Source organism: Capra hircus, chromosome 7, assembly GCF_001704415.2.
Source record: "Capra hircus breed San Clemente chromosome 7, ASM170441v1, whole genome shotgun sequence".
Taxonomy (NCBI): domain Eukaryota; kingdom Metazoa; phylum Chordata; class Mammalia; order Artiodactyla; family Bovidae; genus Capra; species Capra hircus.
Window position 1 is genome coordinate 28,971,423 of NC_030814.1, and position 20,622 is coordinate 28,992,044.

The window sequence follows — 20,622 nt, forward strand, 5'->3', positions numbered from 1 at the left end:
ATTGAGGAGAAGGTAGAGATTTTCCATATAACTCCTGCTTGCACAATGTATAGCCTTCCCATAATCAACATTCCTCACCAGAGTGGTACCCTTGTTGTAACTGATGAACCTACATTAACACACTATAATCACACCAAGTCCATAATTTACATTACAGTTCATTTCTGGTGTTGTACATTCTGTGGCCTTAAGCAAATGTATAATGACGTGTATCCACAATTATAGTAATATACAGTGTAACAAGTAAGAACAGGGCCTGGGGTTGGGGCTCTGAGGAAGGTCAACATTTAAGTGTAAACAGATAAAGAGGAGCCTCAAAAGAAAATACCTAGAGAGGAAGGAGGGTAATCAGGGAAGAATAATATATGGAAACTAGAAAAGGTATTCAAAGGAGAGAGTGAATTCTGCAGCAGGTATAAGTTAAAAAAAAAAGTTTTCCTGAATTGGGAACTAAGGTTTTCTTAGATCTTCTTGGGGAGAACAGTTTCAGTGGAATAGTGAACATGAAATTTAGGGGACTGTTATGTTCCATTTTTCCAGCTCCAGGGTTATGAAGAATAGTTGAAGTATGTGGTGATATGTATAGTAGTTTCAGGATTAACAACATAGAATAGTACCTAGCATTTTTGTATTTTTATTTTTGGAATAGATTTCAGCATGTATATAGATGGAGGTAAAAAGAGTAGGGGAGATTGAAGATGCTGAAAGAGAATAAACGTGAACAAAAATGCAGAATAAAGTATGGCAGAAATGAGGGGCAGAGGCCTTGGAGAGGAGAGAAATTTCTCCCTTTAGTATGGCTTAGGGGAAAGTGTGTGATTTTACTTTCTGGAAATGTTTTTCTTGTTCCTAATATGATGTCCCTTGTGATTTCTTTTCTTCTTTCAGTTTGTATCATGCCCAGTACTGTTGTAATTTTTATGCCTCTCTCCTGTGCTCATTACGCTCACTGTGATCAAATCCATCTTGAAACCATGTTTCCTGTTAATATGCTTTAGTAAAAGTTCCCAGCTCTCTTCCATGAATTTCAGGGATACAAATGCCAAGGAACTTCTTTCCCCTGAAATTAATGTCTTTTTTAATTTGTATAATTTAAAAATATACACTTTTTAAAACTTCCTGTTTCAACTTTTGATGGAAGAAACTTTAAAATTTAATTTTATATATAAAAACCTTTTGGAATATCTTTGGGCTCATATATTTATATCCTGTAATTAAATATGTATAACATTGCAGAAAAAAATGAACCAATAACTAAGGTTATCATAAGAATCCAGTTTCTGTCGCCTGGCAGTGGAAAAGTCAAATTTTGCAGCATGCTAGCACTCTGATGGGGAGAAGGCAATGGCATCCCACTCCAGTACTCTTGCCTGGAAAATCCCATGGGTGGAGGAGCCTGGTAGGCTGCAGTCCACGGGGTCCGCGAAGAGTCGGGCAGGACTGAGCGACTTCGCTTTCACTTTTCAGTTTCATGCATTGGAGAAGGAAATGGCAATCCACTCCAGTGTTCTTGCCTGGAGAATCCCAGGGACAGGGGAGCCTGGTGGGCTGCCGTCCATGGGGTCGCACAGAGTCGGACACGACTGAAGTGACTCAGCAGCAGCAGCAGCAGCAGCAGGCAACAGTTAGGATAGAAAGAGGAGTAGAATCACAGTAAGAAGGGAATAAATAGTGTTAGCAAGAAAGAAAGTAAACAACAGAAGTGGTCAGACTGTATGGAAAACGTGAAATGTGTTGGAGAGTAGGGAAGGAATGTGGAATACAAAGGATGATTTAGTGGGAAGACATTGTAAACAACAACAACAACAACAACTTGGAATTTTCCACTAAATACAAAGGATTGGAAAGGAAATTGAGACAAATTTTACTTAGTTAATAAGAAAATTTTTTTTGGCCATAATAACTCTATGAGTCTTTCTAGAATATTTTTAATACCTGTATGCTGTTTTAAAAATAATTTAGGAACTTCCCTAGCAGTCCAGTGGTTAAGACTTCACCTTATCTCTATTATTGTAGAACAGTATATTTCTTCTTTGGGTAAATGTTTTTAAAAGGATATATTTCTTTACCTTTATTTAGGAAAATAATGTATATTTTTATATTTTTTATATATCTAATACTGTAGGATTATTAGAAACACTATATATAAAGTTATGCTACGTTAGTAATTTGTTTTATTATCCTTATTCTGGCTCTTATAAATTTTTGACCACTTACTAAATCCATAAAGAGGAACATTGTCATGATATTGCATATAATATTCTGTGATTAAATACAATTTAAAGGCAGCCATTATAAAATTTTAGTTTTAAGAACTTTGAAGTTCCTTAAGAACATGAAAATAAGTATAATTGCAATACATAATAATTCATAACACACCTGACCTAGGTGGAAAACTTTAAGCTGTATCCCTGTCTGTGTGTAATTATTATACTTTTTATCCCAAAAGGGATATAGGAAAGCCAAGCACAACTTTAAACTGCTTGCACTCTAGTTCAGGAATTGAAATTACTTGAATTAATTTGGTCTTTATTGTTTGCTTTGTATTTCTTACTTATTGTAGAAATTTAAAAGGAAATAAATGTCAGTACTTAATCTTTCATATATTTTGCCTCTTAAGAGTAATCTTATTTTGCTGAATTAATTGTTATAATGCCTAGAGAATGTTTTATCCTATCTCAGGAGAGAGATCCAGATGAAATGAGACTTCAAAGGTCAAAACAAAGAGACCAGTTTGATTTACCAAGCTTCATTGTGCCATTGTTAACTGTGCTCTCAGCCCAATGACCTGCCTTAACAATATGTATGCATTTTAAGTTTTTGTGCAAGCTAATTATAGTGTTAGTTATATTATTAATAATATGTTTACTGTAAGACCCTGTGCTTGTTTTATACAATTTAATTTTCTCAACAGCCCCATTTTATAGAGGAGAAAATTGTTTCTTGTTTAAACGAATTGAGCTAGTAGGTGGAAGGGCCAGCTTCTATCTCAGATATGTCCTATTCCTAAACTTATGCCATTAACCATTTGGCTTAGCATACTTTCCAATTCTCTAGAGAGGGAAATGTACGGTAAAAAAATATTTGTTGATCAGTAAAACTGCTTTTGTTTATCATTAGGACTTTCAGACATTTGCTTTCTTGATTTTAATCCCTTGTTCATGTTCATTGTTAATTTTATGAAACATGATTGTTAATTTTTATGTGTTTTGTAAGCAGTATAATTATTTTTCCCAGCCAGTTCTGTTTTGCTTTTATTGCTCTTGAATAGGAAGAAAAAAAAGAGAGTGTGATTTTTTTAATTTTCAAAATGACCAACCTATCTTCAAAGGAAAACCAGAGGATATTTTAATATATCCTTAAATATATTTTAAGAAAATATATTTATTTGGCAGGTGTGACCTAATGGTTAGGGTATTGGCCTGGGGTTGGACAATAAAATTATCTTTAAAAAGTGAGTTTCACTTTTAAAAATAAAGTTAATTTATTCTTATTGGTATTAAAAAATCTTTTATTCTTCATGGGAAAGTTGTGAAAAGTGTTATAATTATTTCAATCAAATGTTTAAGTCATTCTTAAGACAATTAAGAATGACAGTTTTAATTTTTTTATTGTCATTTTATAAAAATCTTAGCATTTCTGAATGATGGCTAGGTTATACCTATTACTACAATAAGAGCCTTCTCTGAATTTAAATCTTTCAAATAAATATTTGTCCTAAAGAAGAAAACACATATTGTGTAAGGAATATTTGCCTTCTGTTTTTGGAATTGTGCTCTCTCATTTGACATTATATGATTTTCTTAATGTTTCTATAATTACTTTTTTAGTGTATTTTGGGATCTCTACTGTGCAGCTCCAGAAAGACGGGAAACATGTGAACATTCAAGTGAAGCAAAAGCCTTCCATGATTACGTAAGTTTCTGTACGATTTTACTAAGCTATATTGTCAGTTTTGTTTTTAACCACTGTTCTTGAAAAATATATTGGACTATCCATTTTTTTCCTTTGGTACCTAAGGAATTACTATTTTTTTTCTTGGGAAATAGGCTTATCACTTTAAAAGTGAAACAAAAATGGATGTGTGAGTCTTGTTGAAGAAGCTTAGGGCAAGAGAATAGTCCTAACTTCAAGCTATTAGAGGTGTTTCTTACCTTTAAGTGTGCCTGATTTGTGTAATTGCCTATATATAAAAATTAAGTAGTAATTATTCCACAAAAAAGTCATCATAAGAATGTTATAAAAGTTCTTCTGCTGCATTTCCATTAAAAATATATAAAAGTATTACATTATTCTTTTTATAACTTTGAGTTACATTATTTTAAGGCTGTATTCAGTTCCATAAGTAAATTTATTGTGAATTAAAGGAAATACAAGATAAGAGAGCAAAAATATCTGGACATAAAATGAAAATATGGACTTTTTGTTAAGTTCTTCAGGGCAGTGGACTATCCGTGACTAGGTGATATATATTGTGTGTTTTTTTAAGAAGAATTATAAATGTGATTTTAGAGAATTGATGGCACAAGGAAGCAGAATTGTAAAAGAAAGGTGGAGGGCAGGGGGAGTAGGTTTTCTTTAGGGAAAAGTGGCATTTAATAATGGCAAGACTGTTTTGTTTTGTTTTTAAAATTTATTTGTTTGGCTGCAATGCACTGGGTCTCAGTGTCAGAACCATAGGACCCTCAATCTTCACTGTGGTATGTGGGATCCCTTAGTTACATCATGCTAAATCTCAGTTGTGGCAAGTGGGATCTAGTTCCCTGACCAGGGATCAAACCTGGGCCCACTGCAGTGGGAGCTCAGAATCTTAGCCTCTGGATCACCTGGGAAGTTTCAGTGAGACTGTGCTTCAGTGAGAGAGGGGCTAGGAAAACACTGTTTGCAGAACTGACCATAAGACCCGCAGACTGAGTTTGGGATGGAGGAAAACTAGTTTCCTTGGTTTAGAGGAAGTGGAATTAGGCCTGGAGCCTGAGGAAATATCGATTTTAAGTACCTGAAAATTTACCAGAGGAATGCATGTTTAGTTGGTGAAAGGGTGGCATCATTCTGTGTAAATACCCTTTAAAACCAGAACCAGGCCTCAAAAAGGAAAAGGAACTTCTTCTTCCAAAGGAAGTATTTCAGCCTTAGACTGGAGAGTGGAAATAGCCAGAATTTTAACCCCAAATATAGCACAAGGAAGAGTATGCAGACTTCAGTGAAAATCTTGGGCATCTGACAGGGACTGTGTAATACTTTAAACGTGTACTAAACTGATTAAAGTGAGACTGCTTGTGATTACTTCATCGGATATTGATTGTACTCATAAAGCTTGCTGTGTGCTAAACACTAGCTCTTGGGGACAAGGTGAGTAAAAGGGATGGTGCTGCATATAAAGAAAAAGCACAGAAAAGGCAGATAAGACAGGGCCCAGGACATGGCATTTATTTGAACAATCTGATTCTCCCTTTTCACCCTTGGGGTAATGGCTGTAAAGGAAAACAGAGACCCAACCATGAATAGTGTGAAGATTCTGGCTAGAGTAAGATACTCATCTCATCTGTCTCTTACGTCAGGAAAGACATGCCTAGATTTGGCCTGCCCTTAATGGGATAATTTTGACAACTAGATGGCGTTAGAGAGTACCAGTGTTCTGCTATAAATGACATACAGTATTTATGGATCTACATCTTAAGAAATCAATTATATAAGAATTTTTTCAAAATCCCATTATATAGAAAGATGCAACCGTCTATTCACCATGGAGATCTTAAAAGGAACACTGAACCAGTATCTCCTTCTTGGAAGCATTGGATAAGTCACCATTGTCATTGCCTTAGCCATTATCATTGTAATCATTTTGCATTCATAAGGCATTTTTCAGTATTTCAGAGAGTACTCACACTTGTTAACTTTAGAAGCCCACTTAAATATTTCAAGGTTTTTGAAAACAAGCAATGACCAGAGGTAGGAGTGAAATTAGAGTAGATTTTATAGGAAGAATAACTCTTCCTCATTTAATTTGGTCCTAAGAAAATGTAGTTTAGAAAAAATTCATTATTTGGATTTTGCAATTGGTTATCAGTTAGCACATGTTTTATCAAGTGTTTCATCAGTTCAGTTCAGTTTATTCGCTCAGTTGCTCAGTCATGTCCGACTCTTTGCGACCCCATGAACCACAGCACACCAGGCCTCCCTGTCCATCACCAACTCCCAGAGTTCACTCAGACCACGTCCATCGAGTCAGTGATGCCATCCAGCCATCTCCTCCTCTGTCGTCCCCTTCTCCTTCTGCCCCCAATCCCTCCCAGAATCAGAGTCTTTTCCAATGAGTCAACTCTTCACATGAGGTGGCCAAACTACTAGAGTTTCAGCTTTAGCATCATTCCTTCCAAAGAAATCCCAGGGCTGATCTCCTTCAGAATGGACTGGTTGGATCTCCTTGAAGTCCAAGGGACTCTCAAGAGTCTTCACTTTTATCTTAAACGTTAGTTTTAAGAGGTTTGATTTCTTAGATGGAATTTTTATTATGCCTTTTTAAGTCAATTTACTTTTAATGGTAATACATCTCTAATTAACGGTAATATATCTCTAAACTTTCTTTAAATGGAGGTTGCTGTAAAGGTAGAGTTTGGCTTATGTAATTTTATTTTGCAATTGGATTTTTAAGAATGTTTGTTTCCTGTAGCACACTTTTATGGTAATTTTTGTGAGTGGGATTTCATAAATTCTTAATAGTAGACAGTTTCTGAATGATCAACATGATTCATGTTTAAGGTGTAGATATGTTTGAAAGACTCGGGGAAGAAATAGGAAACAGGAACAAACAGATTTTGGTAAAATTCTTTCATGTTATATTGTTATATTAGAGTCCATTGGGAACCATTTTAGAATAGTGGTTAATATATATACCCACTGAATTTCAAGGTAGTTCTCAAAGAAACATTCTTAAAAATATTTTATTTATTAGCTGCATTTTTAGAATAAAAAAATACTTCCATGTGTAAATTCTGATACACTTAAAAAGTCCTGTTATTTTATAGTCTTCATTTATGTTTGAGATTGAATGGATAATGAAAGAATAAACTGCTTTTTAAAAAGAAATAGTAGAGGGATAATAAGGTAAATTATGAATAATCCTTTTAATTAAAAAATAGGTTAAAATGTTAAAAGTGTTAGCTTTTGACATTGGGGTTATGCATGATTTTTATCTATTTCTATATTTTATATTCAAGAAAGTTACTTTAAAGCAGATCAAATTTCACCTTACAGTGAGTTCTAATCTTCTAAAATTAGAAAATAAAAACCAGTAAATTTGAAGTGGTCGTATATTTTCATGTACCATGTTATATTCATAAACATATGTAGTACTTCCCATTGAAAACTTTTTTTTGGGTAAATACACATACTAAAAGAGAGATAGGTAAAGTGAATAGATGTTATTTTGAGCCATTCTATAATTTCCCATAACTTTTTTGATAATAATTATCCCAGCAACATTTTTTTGACTTTTGGTTTTTAACTTTTTTTGATTTGTTTTCTAACCATTGCCTGTTTAAGAATACAGATTTTTGTCATTGTATCATTTTATTTGTGAAATAATTATAGATGCAGTGTTAATTAATATCTTTTTCTTTAAAAAAACACCCTGTTCATACTTACTGTGAGAAAAAATAAAATAAGAAAGGAAGCATTTAAATGAGTAAAATTTTTATCTTCTTGCATTTATATTTTAAAATACATTATTTACAATCTGTATGGAGTACCAACTGTAAAATAAGTATATCTTTAGAAATCAGCAGTTAATAGTGTGTAGGAATGTACTTTTGGATGACAAAGCTATAAAAAACACAAGAAAATGACTACTGTACTTGTCAGGACAATGAGAGGTAGGAAGAGGTTCTGATTGAAATGGGGCTTGTGGCCTGGGCTTCTGAGATGGTGGTGGTTAACCATATGCTTGCTTTATAAAATTACATAGTGTCTCAAATTTATTTTGTATGGCTTCTTATACTTTTTATTTTAAAGTAACAAGATTTTACATCAGTTATAACTTTAGAAAAAGAATGAGCACTGTCATTTCTAATGTGTTTCCAGGCATTGTTATAGTTCATCCTTGAGAACTGATGGAGAAAATGTAGGGATGGTTTACACAGAAACCTGTGTTTCTACTCTTCTGTGACAGATTCTATGAACTGTGTCACCTATTGATTTATCTAGAGGGGAGTACACAATAAGATCAGAAATGTTGGAGGAAAATTTAGTAATTAAGAACTTATTTTGTAAGAAAAGAGAGATTTTAGGGTGATTGTTTTGGAGATATCTTGCTTGGCCTGTTAGCCTGTTATTTTTAACCTAAGTGAAAACCAAGTTTATCTAAATATAAAATTATTATTATATACATACAATATTATCGTTGAAAAGTAAACCATCATTTCAGGTGATTAGAAGTAATACCTGCTACCTTATAAAGTTTAGTGGACTAGCTTGCCTTTTCTCCCCATTAATATGTTTTTATTTCACTCTGAAATCTCAGGCAGTGCTTTCATGTGGAGCTAATTAATGTTTACTGAATTTTTTTTCCTGCCACAGTTTAACATAGAATTATTTTATTTAATAATTTGTTTCTGCTTTCATTTATTTCCAAAATATTTAGCAAAAATGTCAATGCATGCTACTAAACTTTTAACTAAAAACATACACAGTGATTATAATTTTAGTTCTTTGGCATGGATAGAAAATTCCTTAATTGTCCTAAAGCAAAGATAGAGCCAAAATATATTATTGCCTTAGTAATATGATGGTAATGAAATTGCATTATTACAATGAGCTCTTGAGAGCAGAGAAGATTAGACCCATTCTTTCCCTGGGTCTGTCAAATAATAGATGTTCAATAAATATCCACAGAATGAAGTAGTCTGTTAATTGCTAAACTGGAAATATTTTAAGTCATTCAACTGTTTAGGTAAAGTGATAGGCTTGAGTTATGATTGTTGATAAAATGTGGCTTTTTTTTTTTTATTCTTACCTAAGAGAGCGTTTGTAACATCTGAAAAGAATTATGTTACAGATTTGTAGAGATGAGGTAGTTTTTTTTAACGATATAAAAACACCTATTATGTACATAAAATAGTAGGAGAAGAATATTTTTGTATGTTAGAAAGATACTTGTGCAGAAACTACTGTAGAGAGTTAGGTGCATTCTTTGCCATGATCCTATAACATCCTCTGTCCATCTCCTGAATGTCCCTATATATTAGATTTTCATAATAGGATGTTTTCTCTAATATTTGTGAGCTTCCTCAGGGAATAGACTTTGTCTTATTTATCTTTTTCATTCTTTCTACCCAGCAGGGTGCCTGACAGGAGATGTTCAAATCATGTTTTGTGTTTATATAATGAATGACTAGAATATTATCTAATAAGTATTTATCACTTCTTATTTTAATATAACTGAATATGTAGTTGCAAGGAGGCCATTTAGTGCTACTTTTACTCACTTTGTATTTGGAAACAAATTGAGATAAAATGGCAGCTTGTAAAGAAATAAGTGAATCAAAGCAGGTAGCAGAGGCTTTTGGGAGGCATGGCTCTAGGGAATGTAGTGGTGAACAAAACAGATATAGTTCCCACACTCATGGCAAAAGAGACCTTCTCTCAAGAAGTTTGAATAATATATGTGGAGATAGCATTATACTGGTAGATTCATCAAAACTTACAGATATGTAAGAATATGGAGAGAAATAGATTAGAATATGGAGAATAAATAAACATAACTTTTGATATGTATTCAGTTTTGGCATATAGTAGACATAATTAGTAAATGCTCAGATGGATGAAAAGTCTCACATTGGACCATAATTCTCCTAAACACTGCATGTAAACTAGAGTTCTTGATAGACTAGGAACAAATAAAGTTATATTTTAAATCCATTAAGATAATTAAAACTGTCAAAACAGCGATTATATTTGTAGTTCTCTAGTATGAATAGATGATTCCTTAATTGTCCTAAAACAAAGATCGAGCCAAAATATACTTGTTGGTCAATACTGGTAGTTGTTCAGCTCAACGGGTAGGGACACACAAGTTCCACATCTGCAGAGACAGAAGGCTAACTGGACTGTGCCTTTTTTTTTTTTTTTTTAATGTCAAGGACTTGAGCATGGGCGGATTTGGTATCTGTTGGGATCTTGGAACCACTTCCCCACAGATACCATAGGACCACTGTAATGAGATTCATTTTTTGCTGTATTCTTTTTAAACGTTTTTAAAAACTTTTTATATTGTGTTGGAGTATAGCTGATTAACAAACAATGTTGTAATGGTTTCAGGTGAACAGGGAAGGGACACAGCCATACATATAGATGTATCCATTTTCTCTGAACTCCCCTCCCATCCAGGCTGCCACATAACATTGAGTAGAGTTCTGTGTGCAATATAGTAGGTCGTTGTTGGTTATCCATTTTAAATATAGCAGTGTGTGCATGTCCATCCCAAACTCCATAACTATCCCTGCCCGCTCCCCCCACCCAACCTCCCCCGGCAACCGTAAGTCCGTTCTCTTAAGTCTGTGAGTCTCTTTCTGTTTTGTAAGTTCAATTGTATCGTTTCTTTTTAGATTCCATATATAAAGGGTGTTGTATGATATTTCTCCTTCTCTGTCTGACTTAATTCACTCAGTAGCACACTCTCTAGGTCCATCCACGTTGCTGCAGATTTTTGCCTTATTCTTATCTGCCATACTATTTCTGCTCTTGTTTTCATTTCCTGTGGGATTAAGTTTAATTTCTCTTGCCAAATATAAGTGCTGTAAACCAGCTTATATTCTTTATAGCACAACATAAGTTGATTATTTTGTTCTGTTTTTGTGCAAGCTGTGTTGAAGAATTACGTTCATCACTTTACCTGTGAGGTGTATGAGTGTTATCAACTTGTCCTTGGGCATAGGATGGCTTCTGGGGGGCATCTAAGTACTGCTAAGAGCTATCAGATATTCTCCCTGTTACTTTTGATCCTGAGATTTCCTGTAGGGCAATATGTTACTTCAGCCATTCAGTGGTAAACATGCATAACAGGAGACAATCAGGGAAACTATAAACACATTGGGGAAGAATTCTACTTCACCTAATCTCTTAGAATAATTTACTGCATTATATAGAGATACAGGGTACTGGCGGCTCAGTTGGTAAAGAATCTTCCTGCAATGCAAGAGATGGAGGTTCAGTCCCTGAGTCGGGGAGATCCTATAGAGAAGGAAATGGCAGCTCACTCCGATATTCTTGCCTGGGAAATCCTATGGACAGAGGAGCCTGGCAGGCTATAGTTCATGGGGTCACAAGAGTCAGAGATGACTTAGCGACTAAACCAGCATATAGACATAAAATTCAAAAAGAGGTAAGTGAAGAAGTTAATATGGAAAAGAGGTAAAACAGCAGAGCAGATCTGACTTCGTAGTTTGTTTCACTATGAAAAATAACATATTGTTTCATCAAAGTATATTGTTTCATGGATTCATCTTTGGCCCTTTTCCTCCCACTAACGTGATTTTATTAAAGTCTAATTTCTGGTGAATGTGGAAAAATGAAGATGGAAAGGCCATAATTAACTGTTTTTGAGGCAGATGTTGCACTGCCTGTGATTATGTTGCCAATAGCATCATAACATAAATGACAGAATATGATACTTTTTCAAAAGTAGCATGTATATCAAACTTTCTATTAGAGATTTGAAACTTATAAATTTATTTTGGAGATTTTGAAAAACTGGCTGATTTTTAAACAATCCTAGGTATGTTTAAGGAATGGTAAGAAGAGCTGTTTGACCAGAGTAGAAAAATCAAACTCAAGATCAATGCTTCGCTAACAGATGGTAGCATTTTAAAACTGTAAGTCATCCTTTTCAGTGGTTTTGTGCTGAGTTCCCTGGACTTTGGGGTGCAGTGGAAGGACCTTTGAAGGTGCCTAGGAGCAAGAGTGAGAGAATCCTACCAGAAGGTGCTTGGCTTCCTCTGTGTTAACCAGAGTAGCTCAGTTTTCACCCATCCCTAGTTTCTTTTATTTTCCCTTTCTTACTAAATGGAACTCCAATTTAACTAGCTACTTATGCTATAAATGAATCTTCTTTTGTTTTTTTATTGGTATATAGTTGATTTCCAATGTTGTGTTCCTGCTGTATAGCAAAGTGAATCAGCTCTATGAATACATGTATCACTTTTTTTTTTTTTTTTTTAGAATATGTTTGGTACTTCAAAATTTTATTTTGTAAGTGTTTATCAATTATATATGCATCAAATTAATGAGTCAAATGTTAGTAATAATAAATCCTGTTGTGACTAAAAAGATATATTTACCTATTAACATAATTTATTTTTACATAAGAAGTTATATATGTATTTACTTTTCATATATATATAATTTTAATAGGAATTTTTAGTAAAGCATATGAAACAAAGCTTTCATTTTTAATGAAAACATTCAATCAAGCAATAATTTGCTAACATACCTTCTAAAGGATAAATAAAATTTTTTACTTTGAAATTTTTTCATATTTTAAGGCCCATCAAATATAAGGCCCAGTCTCACTTTATTTTTTTTTTATTTTTTATTTTTTTTTGTATTTGTGCTTTTATTTTATTTTATTTTTTTAAGATTTAAAATGGTTTTTTATATTTTTATTTTTTTTAATTTTAAAATCTTTAATTCTTACATGCGTTCCCAAACATGAACCCCCCTCCCACCTCGCTCCCCATTACATCTCTCTGGGTTAATATCCTTCCCATTCAGGTCACTGCAGAGCATTGAGTAGAGTTTCCTGCTCTATTCGGTGTTTTCTCATCACTTATCTATTTTTTTGCATAGTATCAATAGTGTATATATGTCCATCCCAGTCTCCTAATTCTTCCTCCTCTATCTCCTTTCCCCGCTTCGTGTACATGTTTGTTCTCTATGTCTGTGTCTCTATTTCTACTTTGCAAATAAGATCTATACCATTTTTCTAGATTCTAAATATATGTGTTAATGTGCAATATTGTTTTTCTCTTTCTGATTTACTCTGTAAGACAGTCTCTAGGTCCATCCACGTCTCTGCAAATGACCCAGTGTTGCTCCTTTTTTACGGTCAAGTAATGTTCCCCTGAATATATATACCGTTTGTTCTTTATCCATTCCTCTGTTGATGGGCATTTAGGTTGCTTCCATGTCTTGGGCCTCCCCAGCGGCTCAGTGGTAAAGAAACTGCCTGTAATGCAGGAGACACGGTTTTGATCCCTGGGTTGGGAAGATTCCCTGGAGGAGAACATGGCAACCCACTCCAGTATTCTTGCCTGGAGAATCCCATGGACAGAGGAGCCTAGTGGGCTACAGCCAATAGGGATGCAGAGTTGAACCTGACTGAGCATGTATGTCTTCCTGGCTATTGTAAATAGTCCTGCAGTGAACATTGAGGTACATATGTCCTTTTGAATTATGGTTTTTTCTTGGTATGTGCCCAGTAGTGGGATTGCTGGGTCATATGGTAGATCTTTTTTAGGTTTTTAAGAAACCTGCATACTGTTCTCCACAGTGGCTATATCAATTTACTTTCCCACCAACAGTATAAGAGGATTCCCTTTTCTCCACACCCTCTCTAGCATTTATGGTTTGTAGAGATTTTTGGTGATGGCCATTCTGACTAGTATGAGGTGATACTTCATTGTAGTTTTGATTTGCATTTCTATAATAATCTGGAGAAGGAAATGGCAACCCACTCCAGTATTCTTGCCTAGAAAATCCTATGGATAGAGGAGGCTGGGGGGCTATAGTCCATGGAGGTCTCAAGAGTCGGACAAGATTTAGCGACTAACCCCATGATAATTCACAATGTTGAACATCTTTTTGTGTGTTTGTTTGCCATCTGTATGTCTTCTTTGTATAAATGTCTGTTTAGGTATTCTGCCTACTTTTTGATTGGGTTGCTTGCTTTTTTAATATTGAGCTTTATGGGCTGATTGTATATTTTGGAGATTAATCCTTTGTCAGTTGCTTTGTTTGCAAATATTTTCTCCCATTCTGAGGCTTATCTTTTCACCTTTAAATGAATCTTCTTTTAATCTCCTTTTTAAATAAAAAACTTTAAAAAAAGGTTGAAAACTGCTTATTTGGCCTGACCTAGTTATTTTACTATTTATCTGTTTACAATACATAAAAACTTGGTACATACCCAGAGAAGACATCTTTCACTCAGTTATGTCTGAATCTTTGCGAACCCATAGACTGCAGCACATCAGGCTTTCCTGTCCATCACCATCTCCTGGAGCTTGGTCAAACTCAAGTCCATCAAGTTAGTGATGCCATCCAACCATCTCATACTCTGTCATCCCCTTCTCCTTCTGCCTTCAATCTTTTCCAGCATCAGGGTCTTTAGAGACATAAAGGATATGGTATACCATTGTTTAAAAATGGAGTGAGGTTTAGCTGGGAAAACTCAGGTTTTCCAAATTTTCACTGAGTACTTTTTCAACCTTTCTGGATGAAAGTTTTGTTCTGTCTGTACTCGAGTCATTTTTTTTAAAGCATATTCAGAAAATAGTAAATTCTATTTTAGGACAGTTAATCTGAGGGCATGTGTAAGAGGAGCTGAAAAAGGGAAAGGGCTAATGGCAAAGACTGTGAGGAGGCTGTCCTAGTAGTCTTGATGTCAGCTGAAAAGCCCTTGAATGAGGGTGGTGGCAAATGAAATGAAAAATTAAGAATGAAAATGAAGAATTAAAAAGTTGAGGTTATCTAGTTGTAAGCATTGAGGAAGAAAGAAATTTTAAAAATAATTTGTAAAATTATTTAAAAATAACATGACTAATTAACTGAGACTTGTGATACTGTTATCAGAAATCTGAAATTTGGAAGGAAGAAAGAAGGTTCAGTTATGAATGTGAGTTAAATTAACGAGGGAATAAGGGTAAAATAAGAATAGAGTCCTGGTGATAGAACTTTGGAAAGAAATACCTTTAGGGGGTGACAGAAAGGAAGAAGCTAGCATTAAGACAGAGGAAAAATACAATACAGTGAGAGGTGAACACTTATCACACTAGCCAGTCAGGCTTAGATGGCTTGAGTGGTGTGTACTTTAACCCAGTAAATTCCCAGATCTGTTCCCTGTTGCTGGATGTGTCCAATGTGAACTCTCTGTCCTAGAACAACTAATACAATGTGTTGGTGTTAATGTACTATCTTGAGTTCCTAAGATATTCAAAAGTTGTTTATGGTTTTTGAAGCAAGACTTGAGACTCCTACTATGTCAAATGCTTGGATGATTTTAATAGGCTACAATTTCATTTTAGAAAGCAGTCATGTATTGTCAAGGGGAGAAAGTAGATTCAAGTTTGGAGAAGAACTAAGTGGACTTAAATGACCTATGGCTTCTTCCAGAAGGTTTTTAAACTTAGATTAATAGTAGGGAAAGCCCAATGTATTAGCCTTCCTTCTTTGTTTGCAACTTTGCTTTAGTAAACATGTGTTGCCTTGCCTGTTAAATAAAGATCAGTAAAAATTCTCATACCTTAGGGAGGTAACCATACATGAAGACTGTAAAAGTCCGTTACATTCAATTTGGTGGTCTAGTGGCTTGTACTTAATTGGTACTCAGTATTTGATGAAAGAATATGCATTCTTCCGGCATGCTATTTCTTTTTTTAGTACTTCTTTTTTTGTTGGCTGTGCTGGATCTTTGTTGCCTTGCACAGGCTTTCTCTGGTTGTGCCAAGTGGAGGCTACTCTTGCTGCAGTGTGAGGACTCACTGCGGTGGCTTCTCTTGTTGGGGAGCGCGTTCTCTAGATGCGTGGGCTTCAGCAGTTGCAGTACACTGGCTCTAGAGCACAGGCTCAGTAGTTGTGGCCTATGGGCCTAGTTGCTCCACAGCGTGTGGAATCTTCCTGGATCAGGGATCAAACCCATGGCTCTTGCATTAGCAGGAGGACTCCTATCCACTGCACCACCAGGGAACTCCTAGCGTCTGTTTCTAAACTAAGTGTCCCAACCTCCGTGGAAGCTTTGTACTGCTGCTCATACGTGATCCATTTGATATTTCTTCTTTCTTTCCTTTGATAATTACCCTGTTTATCACCTTATCCCTCTTCCTGATCATCATCGTTTCTTTGTCAGCCTTAAGAGAGAGATGAAAAGAGAAAATGAAGAAAAATATTTCAGAGCTGAAATTATAATTTTTTACTATGGACAAAAGCTCAAATATATAAAAGGAATGGAGAAATGTCTTTAGATATCAAGAAATAACTCCTTTATTGCTTATAATAGTATATCTTAATTTAATGTGTATTAAAAATTATGGGCATAATTTCCATATGCATTTTTCATCAGCACGTAACCACATAACCAGACTAAGTTCCTCTTTGCTCTAACCTGCAATATCCCCATGAAGAAACATTGGAAACTTCTTTTAAGTTAAATCTGGAGACCTGTTCCATCACAGGCCACCTGCCTGCATATTCTTCTGTCTTTTCCAGACCTTGAGTATAACATTTGACTTTTTCTTCCCATTTTCCTTTGTCAATTTTTTTCTCCCACAATGCCTGCTCTCTTTCTTTATGTCTAGAATTTTGATTTTATTCACTACAGAGACATACAGGAAGTAACAAAACAGACACCGGGGAGTTTGCAGAGACTTTGGAATCCTAGCAAGATTTTGTTGGAAATATAAATGGAACTTACCTGGTTTTACCTCCAAGACCACATTCCTGATTATTTATTTATTTATTTAAGGAGTTGTTGGAAAAGTGGTGTGGGTAGGGGTATTTTAAATCTCTTATTTGGGAATTATTCTCTTCTCTTGACTGAATGAGAGCTCATTCTTCTTCAAGTTCAGAGCAGGGATTGAGCTGGCACCATTGCCTGGTTCTTTAGAACTTGTGGTATCCTTGGAAACCTCTCACTTTCCAAGAGGTCTCTGTGAAAGGGCAGAATAAATAAGGATGGTACTTTCCTAGCTGACCCTAAAAGGTTCTCCTCCTGGGTCTTCTGCTGCCTTTTAATGCTTAATTTTCCATCATCTTGTCTACTAGCTGGGATTTTCAGGCTAATACTACCTTTGAGAGTAACTAAGCTTTTGTGTTCTTAATGAATGTTTAGGCTTGCCAGTGAGATTTAACATGAGGCATTACTGTGAGGGAAGCTTTCTGCTTTTTGTTACTGTAGCTCCTTTCAGTTACTTTTATCCTATTTCTGTATTTTCCTGTCAAAGTTGTGCATCCAGTTGGATCATCTACAGAGTTCTTCTGTCTTATCTGAGAAATGTTCATTTCTAGAACAAAACTGATTGGTTCCCTTGCTCAGGGACCCACTTGCTCAGATCAGTTTTTTCAGATACTATCTGATAAACTCTCAGCCTCCTTTCTCAAATTTAAATTCTGTTGAACAGTGGTCAACTTTAACAGTTTCCATCAGAGGGAAAAGTAGGCTTTCATCTTATAATATCCTTGCTTCTGCCTTTGCAAGTGCTCCTGTCATTCAGGATAAAAGTCACATTCTGCCTGTTTAGTGAGGACTTTTCCTAATTACTGTGACCTTAGTAAATTGTCCACTTTATCAATTTAAAATAGGAGGTTGTCTTATTTTTTAAATTCCACATATAAGTGATATCATATAGTATTTGTCTTTCTCTGTCTGACTTATTTCACTTAATGCAGTACCCTCCAAGTCCATCTATATTGTTGCAGATGACACAATCTCATTCTTTTTTATGGCTGAGTTGTATACCGTAACTTTCATAATATTGTATATCAACTACATTAAAAGATAAAATATAAGATTGTATATCAGTGCTCTAACCAAGTTGCTTTTCACTTAGACAATGTGATTAAAATATTTTGCCTTTCTTCTTTTTTAAAACAATTTTCATAGTTAAAGTAATAGCAAGATTGAATAGAAACGAAAAAATTATCTCAGTAGTTTTTAAAAAAATAATACAAAAACCAGAAGGATTGTTTCCCCTTAGTTTAGCAAGTTTAAGAAATGATAATTATATACAGTTTTCTGTAATTTAAATGTATATGTAATTTTCATTGGCTGTTAGTATCTGTCAGGAACAAACAGCACCCCATGTTTTCCTTATTCGTATCAGAAGACTCAATTCAGTTCAGTTCAGTCACTTAGTCATGTCCGGCTCTTTGCAACCCCTTGGACTGCAGCACACCAGGCTTCCCTGTCCCATCACCAACTCCTGGAGCTTGTTCAAACTCATGTCCATAGAGTTGGTGATGCCATCCAACCATCTCATCCTCCATTGTCCACTTCTCCTCCTGCCCTCAATCTTTCCCAGCATGAGGGTCTTTTTCAGTGAGTCAGTTCTTCACATGAGGTGGTCAGAGTATTGGAGCTTCAGCTTCAGCATCAGTCCTTCCAATGAATATTCAGGACCAATTTCCTTTAGGATTGACTGGTTTGGTCTCCTTGCAGTCCAAGGGACTCGCAAGAGTCTTCTCCAACACCACAGTTCAGAAACATCAATTCTTAAGTGCTTAGCTTTCTTAAAGGTCCGACTCTCACATCCATAGCTTTCCATATAGGAAAAAACATAGCTTTGACTAGATGGACCTTTGTCAGCAAAGTAATGTCTCTGCTTTTTAATATGCTGTCTAGGTTGGTCATAGCTTTTCTTCCAAGGCACAAGTGTATTTTCATTTCATGGGTGCAGTTACCATCTGCAGAGATTTTTGGAGCCCTCCAAAATAAAGTCTGTCACTGTTTCCATTGTTTTCCTGTCTATTTGCCATGAAGTGATAGAACCAGATGCCATGATCTTAATTTTCTGAATGTTGAGTTTTAAGCCTTTTTTACTCTCCTCTTTCACTTTCATCAAAAGGCTCTTTAGTTCTTCCCTTTCTGCCATAAGGGTGGTGTCATCTGCTTATCTGAGGTTATTGATATTTCTCCTGGCAATCTTGATTCCAGCTGTGCTTCAGCCCAGCCCAGCATTTTGCATGATGTATTCTGCATATAAGTTAAATAAGCAGGGTGACAATATACAGCCTTGACGTACTCCTTTCCCGATTTGGATCCAGTCTGTTGTTCCATGTCCAGTTCTAACTGTTGCTTCTTGCCCTGCATACAGATTTCTCAGGAGGCAGGTCAGGTGGTCTGGTATTCCCATCTCTTGAAGAATTTTCCACAGTTTGCTTTGATCCACACAGTTCAAGGCTTTGGCATAGTCTAGACAAGCAGTAAAGGGAGATGCTTAGAGAACTAGGGTTGATTAATTTAGATTAAACAAAACTCTAGGGATTTTTTTGGTTCAACTGTGATTTCTATAAAACTTTACTTATTTTCACTAATAATGGGAGTTAATTAGAAATGTAAAAAATGAATAATAGATCTTGTCCATAAATATTTGTAGAGAAAAAAGAGTACGTGTTTTTTTTCCCCCCTTGAGTAAATATAAGTAGGTAGTTACTTAATTTGCTGTGTGGTGCTGCTCTCCCCGTCTCTCTTTTGGAGAGAGTCAATGAATTGAATCAGAGTTAAATTCAGGATGGTAAACAGTAATTCAGTTTAGACTTTTATTTCTGTACATTTTATTTAAAAAGAGGTTTTCTTTTTTAATGAATCATGCTGAGGATCAACTTTTAAAATAAAGAGTAAGAAATATAAAATTCTACTTAATAAAATAAAATTTCTATGATTCAGCTCTATATAATGAACCAGAAAGGAAGAATGAGAAATAAGACCTTAATATTTAGGAAAGTTCTGAAAATCAGAGATTAATTTATATATTGGACACGTGATCTAATGAAAACAAAAGCTCTTCAATTTAAATATATAGTTAAACATTGTTCAGATTTATTAAAAAATAATTTAAATTATCGTCTCATGAGTTCTTGGTATCTCTTTACTTCATTTTAAGTGGAGGAAAAAATTCTCTTTAATCAAACTGGTCCAAAATATTAAAAGTAAATTTATATCATATTGAAATCTTGAAGGAATTGCCATGAGATTTCTCAAATAATATTTTCATTTTCAATGGAAAATAACATGTATCTTATAACACTTTACATGGTCAATGGTGTTATTTAAAAAATCTGATCATCAGTGCCTATCTGTATGAAATATTTAAATTTTAAATCAGTTAAGGTTTATTTAGTTTTGTCTTATAATCAAAGCATTTAATTTTAAGGCCTTTGTTGCCATTTTAGCTGGGGTTGAAAGCATGTTGTGACCTCATTGAGCTTAGCCTGCTTACTAAAGATATAAGCAAGATTTTGCAAGCTGATTTACCATGTTTTTTTTCTGATAGACATTTAGAGTTTAATTTTAATTGTTTGGATCTTTACAGCTGAGGTCCAGGTATCTTAGAGTCTGAACACATAGCCGTTTCTGCTACTCACAGCCCAAGGTCCTGAATTGCAGAACACACAAGCATTAATAATAAATAAAAAGTGTTATTTATTTATTTATTGGCTACTGAGTTTGGTTTGTTATACAGCAGTAGATAAATGAAGTGAAAGTGTTAGTCAGTTGTGTCCATCTCTTTGCAACCCCATGGACTGTAGCTTGACAGGCTCCTCTGTCCATGGGATTTCCCAGGCAAGAATACTAGAGTAGGTTGCCATTCCCTTCTCCAGGGGATCTTCTCAACCCAGGAATGGAACAGCAGT

At 35.0% G+C, this 20,622-nt stretch overlaps 1 protein-coding gene across 4 annotated transcripts in view; it reads left to right on the plus strand.

Moving 5' to 3' along the window:
* The window catches only part of SSBP2 (single stranded DNA binding protein 2), a 308,955-nt gene that overhangs the window by 102,595 nt on the left and 185,738 nt on the right, over positions 1–20,622 (plus strand). For all 4 annotated transcript variants that reach the window (XM_018050056.1, XM_018050058.1, XM_018050057.1 and 1 more), the window contains exon 4: positions 3,831–3,915. In XM_018050056.1, the coding sequence (XP_017905545.1) occupies positions 3,831–3,915 (85 nt within the window). The remainder of the gene's footprint in view (positions 1–3,830; positions 3,916–20,622) is intronic.